Here is a 5,967-nt window from a genome sequence, read left to right as displayed (position 1 = left end):
AAGGGACAGAAAGTCTAGTTTGTTGTTTCTTAGTCAGGAAAAGTACATTGAGAAAGTTCTCCATCGTTTTAATATGCATGACGCAAAGTCAGTTACTACTCCTATTGCTTCTCATTTCAAGTTGTCAGCTTTGCAATGTCCTAGCTCTGAAGATGATATTAAGTACATGTCTCGAGTTCCCTATTCTAGTGCTGTTGGTTCCTTGATGTATGCCATGGTTTGTTCACGTCCTGATCTGTCATATGCTATGAGTTTGGTCAGTCGATACATGGCTAATCCTGGTAAAGAACATTGGAAAGCAGTTCAGTGGATTTACAGGTACATTCGCGGTACATCAAAAAGCTTGCTTGAGGTTTGGCGGGATTGGTGAGGGCTCGCCGGATATGTTGATTCAGATTATGCTGGCGATTTGGATACGAGAAGGTCCCTCAGAGGTTATGTGTGTCCTGTTGGTGGATGTCTTGTTAGGCTGGAAGGCTACTTTGCAAGATGTTGTTGCACAATCTACTGCGAGGCTGAGTACATGGCTATTCTTGAGGCAGGTAAAGAGGCTGTTTGGCTGAAAGGTTTATATCTTGAGCTTTGTGGAGATAATGCTTGCATTAAGTTGTTCAAATGGCTTGAGTCAAAGTGCTATTTATCTTACTAAAGATCAGATGTTCCATGAGAGGACAAAGCACATTGATATTAAGTACCACGCAATCAGAGATGTGGTTGCAAAAGGTAAAGTGAAGGTATGCAAGATTAGTACTCATGATAATCCTGCTGATATGATGACTAAGCCTGTCTCTGTGTCCAAGTTTGAGCTTTGCTCAAGCTTGGTTGGTATAACTGTTTAGCCCAAGTGGCTATTGGCGCCAGCAAGTGTTTTCTTTGTTGATTCAGGTGATTGTTGAAGTTCATGCTACAAGGAATTTGTCTCAAGGTGGAGTTTGTTATATTGTGATCCAAATTCATATACTAAAAGGAGGCTAACTTCTGACGAGCGGAGCGAGGCCCGTCGCCCGTATGGATCTTTGCCACCGTCTATATATATTCCCTGTAAGCCGCCGCTAGGGTTTTATCGCATCATTGTACACCCACGGCGTTTGTAAACACCACCGAAATAGTGAAGTTTTGCTGGCTGGCGCCCGTGGTTTTTCCCTTGTGTGTTGCAAGGGTTTTTCCACGTTAAAATCTCGTGTCCCCTGCAGTGTTTTATTTTTCGTTCTTCGTTTATTGTGCATCTCGATTGTAACACTTGGTCCATGGTGCTGCTACTGCAACATCCAACCATGGGGTCCCCCGTGGCTGCCGCTTGGTCACCGGCGGCGCTGCTGCCGCTTGGACGAAGGTAGCGTACATACGAACAGCACCTGGAGTACACACTTTTTCTAATCCCGTATCTGACACAACAACAGTATTTCCTATACCAGCTGCGCGGTCCATAAAACAAGCTCATCTGAGCTCGTGTTCAGAATAGCCGCTTCCTTTCTAAGTTCATATAAATATATGAAGATTTTATATTTATGGCTATGATATAGTCATACACATAAAGAGTTAGAGAAGAAATGACTGTAACATTCTTGAGCAGGCAAGTCCACGAAACGGAGAAAAGACCATAACATACCAACCGATGGTATGAGTACCTCTTATGAACTTCAGGACATAACCATCAACATGACCATGAACTTCTGTGTGTACGATTTGAGGAAATTGCCCTAGCAACGCACAATTTCTCTGATACGTGTATGATTGGACAGGGAGGCTTCGGCAAAGTTTACAAGGTCACTCAGTTCACTTTTCCTTTAATAGTGCTAAAATTAACCAAATTTATTTGTTTATGTGAAAAATGTTTTTATTTTATTTTATAGGGAATGTTAGGTGGTAAGGAAATTGCTGCGAAGAGACTAAGTATGGATTCTCTACAAGGAACAAAAGAATTCAGAAACGAAGTAATTCTGATTGCAAAATTGCAACATAGAAACTTGGTTCAACTTCTTGGATACTGTGTTGAGGGAGCTGAAATGTTGCTGATATATGAGTATCTTCCTAATATGAGCTTAGATGCTACCCTTTTCGGTATTGTTCTAGAAACACACCATAATTTCATAATGCAAATTGGAGACATTTACCCTACATTAATTTATATCCACAGATGATTTGAAAAGAACAATGTTGGATTGGGAAACACGGTTTAGTATAATCAAAGGAGTTGCAAGGGGACTTCTTTACCTCCACCAAGATTCAAGATTGACCATAATCCACAGAGATCTCAAAGCTGCAAACGTTCTACTAGATGCAGAAATGAAACCGAAGATAGCGGATTTTGGTATGGCGAGGATCTTCAGGGATAACCAACAAAATGCAAATACACAACGCGTTGTTGGGACATAGTGAGTATCTGTTGAAAGAAAGTGAATGGTAAACTTTGAATAAATTCAACTCCCATTCGATATTAATGCGTGCAACTAAAATGATCATGTAGTGGCTACATGGCTCCTGAGTATGCAATGGATGGTGTCTTCTCTACCAAGTCTGACGTCTACAGTTTTGGTGTGTTACTACTAGAGGTTGTAACTGGTATAAGAAGAAGCTCTAGTGGTCAAATCATGGGATTCTCAAACCTCATAGTCTATGTGAGTACACAAATAACTTCTCCCAAGTTTATCAGTGTTACTTCAAGTTTCCAAAAATTATTTTTTAGAGTTGCAACAATTATAATATGATGGTCGTGATTACTACAGTCATGGAATATGTGGAAGGAAGGGAAGACAAAAGTATTGGCAGACTCATCTATCATGGATACTTGTTCAGAGGATGAAGTTTTGCTTTGCATCCATTTGGCACTCTTGTGTGTCCAGGAGAACCCTGATGACAGACCGCATATGTCATCTGTTGTGTTCGTCCTAGAGAATGGAAGCATTGCATTTTCAACCCCCGAACCCCCCACCAACTTTGCACGGCGCAACACTGAAATGGAGCAAGTCAGAGATGATATCCAACACTCCGTGAACAGTTTTACTCTTACCGAGATTCAGGGTCGATGAAACAAGGATCGAACACTATATATAAAAGTTGACTCAGCAAAACAGTCACGCAGCAAGGGAGTCATTATTATATTTATGTGTGTTTTTGTTTCGTTTGTTTTTGATCTTGATTGCATATTTTAGTTTGAAAAGAAACTTAAGAAATTGAGATACTCACAAAGGCAACCGGGACTTGAATAAAAAAACTACTTGATTAAAGTCACTTTGCATTAGAGACGTTTTTTATTCTTCCCTGTTGAAATAAATTGCCTACATCTTTCCATCAGCTCGGGCTTTTGGAATAGTTGGCTAGTGCATGCAATTCAATATGGTATCAGAGCAGGAGGTCCTCGGACCAAATCCTGGCCAACGCAAGAATTAAAAAAAAATATTGCGGCTCCCCAAACATGCGTCACAATAGGCCAAAGGGCAAAGACGTAGGGTGAGTGTTGAAATAAATTGCCTACATCTTTCCATCAGCTCGGGCTTTTGGAATAGTTGGCTAGTGCATGCAATCCAATATTCCCCAGTTTGATCTTTGTGTACACAATGACCCATGAGATGTAAACTCCGGACCTCTAAAACTTTGCAACAAAACGGCTATTTGCATTAAATGATGCACAGGTCGGGGCTCCCCATTTCTAAAAGAAGAGTCTATTACTAACACTAATATCTCCCTTTTTATATAGGGATTTCTATTTTCGTGCCCCTGGCTCCTTAGTTGTGCTCAGTTTCCCCCAGCCCCTTAGTTTTTCCTCAGTTTTCCCCAAAATCTTGTCTGAAATCCGCAGAAGGAGCTCGGACGGAAGGAATCCCGTTAGTTGACGTTGGTTGGTGCTGGCAAGTGGGGCCGCTGTTGGTGCCCCGCTGATGACCCACAAGTATAGGGGGTGTATCGTAGTATCTTCGATAAGTAAGAATGTCGATCCCAACGAGGAGCAGAAGGTGTTGACAAGTAGTTTCGATGAAGGATTCACTGTAAATGCTCACAGACAAGTATTCAGGGGGTTTTGATGTAACAGTTGAATAAAGTACGAGTATGTAAAGTGCGAGAGTAATAATTGCAGCGAGTGGTCCAATCCTTTTTAGCACAAAGGACAAGCCGGTTTGTTTACTTATAATGACCAAACGTTCTCGAGGACACACGGGATTTTAGTCTAGTGCTTTCGCTACATACGGCTAAATAATCTTCATTGTTGTGATAAGTGTTGTGTGGGTGAACCTATGCTAATGTACCGCCCTTCCTAGGACTAATACATACTTGTGATTATACCCCTTGCAAGCATCCGCAACTACAAGAAAGTAATTAAGAATTAAATCTAACCACAGCCTTAAACTCTGAGATCTTGCGATCCCTCCTGCATCGATATACCAACGGGGGTTTAGGTTTCTGTCACTCCGGCAACCCCGCAATTGGCAAACGAGTACAAGATGCATTCCCCTAGGCCCATAAATGGTGAAGTGTCATGTAGTCGACGTTCACATGACACCACTAGAAGAATAACACCACAACTTAAATATCACACCATTGAATATTACTCAACCATAGTTCACTACTAACATTTAGACTTCACCCATGTCCTCAAGAACTAAACGAACTACTCACAAGACATCATACGGAACATGATCAGAGGTGATATGATGATGAATAACAATCTGAACATAAACTTGGTTCAATGGTTTCACTCAATAGCATCAACAACAAGTAGAAATCGATACCGGGAGAGTTTCCCCTATCAAACAATCAAGATCAAACCCAAATTGCTACGGCGGTGGCGGTGTCCAGCGGTGATGACGGCGGTGATGATGATGGAGATGATGATGATGGTGATGGCGATGATGTCCAGCTCGATGACGGTGTCGATGGCGTCGATTTCCCCCTCCCGGAGGGAATTTCCCCGGCGGATTCCTGCCCGCCGGAGAGCTCTTTTCTCTCTGGTGTTCTCCGCCCCGCAGAGGCGGCTGTAACTCTTCGCGAGGTACCCTCTGTGGCTTAGGTCTTCGGGACGAAGGGTTTGGCGAAGAAAAGGAGGCGAAAAGGGTCGTGGGCCCCCCAGACCATAGGCCGGCGCGGCCGGGGCACAGGCTGCCGCCCTAGGGTGTGGGCCCACCCTGGCTGCTCTGGCTCCTCCTTCTGGCTTCCTTCGTCATCTTGAAAAATAGGATTTTTGGTATAATTTCCTTCCAGAGTTGATCTTCCGAAATATTGCGTTCCGACGGTGCTTTTTCCAGCAGAATCCTGGCTCCGGTGTTCGATCCTCCAATAATGATGAAACATGCAAAATAGATGAAATAACATAAGTATTGTGTCCCAATATGAAATATATCAATGAATAACAGCAAATTATGATATAAAATAGTGATGCAAATTGGACGTATCAACTCCCCCCAAGCTTAGACTTCGCTTGTCCCCAAGCGAAGCGAGCTCGATAGACATGACCACATGTTTATGGAGTGAAGAGTCGATAAATAAAATACGGACAAGAAGCATCATATTCATTCACACAGGACATTATAGTAAACAACCTCTTATAACTCATATTGAAACAAGTATAAGGTAATCACAAGTAAAGGTGCATGAGAAATCATGATTGGTGATGGCAAACTTCGTTCTTGGTCAGAGAACAATTAACAGATTATATTTATCTCATTGAGCAGCGCTCTCATGTTAGAGTTTATAAGGCACAACTTGCATACTCAATCGTAATGGTCTACTCATAATCATTGATAACTTGCAAAGCTATATTCATTCAAATAAAACTTGTACTAAACAAAGAAGAATAAAAGACATGATGTAGCAAATCACAATATAATGGTTTGATCACAACTACTCAAATGCTTGCTTGAGATGGAGGGAAATAGGTTTCTTGACTCAACATAAAGTAAAAGACAGGCCCTTCGCGAGAGGGAAGCAGGATTAAATCATGTGCTAGAGCTTTTTCAATTTTTGCAATCATAT

General features: G+C 41.9%; 1 protein-coding gene across 1 annotated transcript; it reads left to right on the top strand.

The window, feature by feature from the left end:
- The first annotated feature begins 523 nt into the window (after positions 1-523).
- On the top strand, positions 524-3,029 carry LOC139839047 (putative cysteine-rich receptor-like protein kinase 20). Its single transcript, XM_071829091.1, has 6 exons — positions 524-542; positions 1,645-1,766; positions 1,854-2,061; positions 2,138-2,375; positions 2,468-2,618; positions 2,727-3,029. Exons 1-6 carry the CDS (start codon positions 524-526, stop codon positions 3,027-3,029), a joined length of 1,041 nt encoding a protein of 346 aa, XP_071685192.1.
- The last annotated feature ends 2,938 nt before the right edge of the window (positions 3,030-5,967 follow it).

The sequence above is a fragment of the Lolium perenne genome, chromosome 4 (assembly GCF_019359855.2).
Source record: "Lolium perenne isolate Kyuss_39 chromosome 4, Kyuss_2.0, whole genome shotgun sequence".
Lineage (NCBI taxonomy): Eukaryota > Viridiplantae > Streptophyta > Magnoliopsida > Poales > Poaceae > Lolium > Lolium perenne.
This window is presented reverse-complemented; position numbering and strand designations above follow the sequence as displayed.

What these genes read in the sequence shown, in the direction of transcription:
- LOC139839047 (XM_071829091.1), top strand. An exon ending in CAACGCGTTGTTGGGACATA is followed by an intron (nt 2,376 to 2,467) that starts GTGAGTATCTGT and finishes ATGATCATGTAG; the next exon opens with TGGCTACATGGCTCCTGAGT. An exon ending in TCTCAAACCTCATAGTCTAT is followed by an intron (nt 2,619 to 2,726) that starts GTGAGTACACAA and finishes TGATTACTACAG; the next exon opens with TCATGGAATATGTGGAAGGA.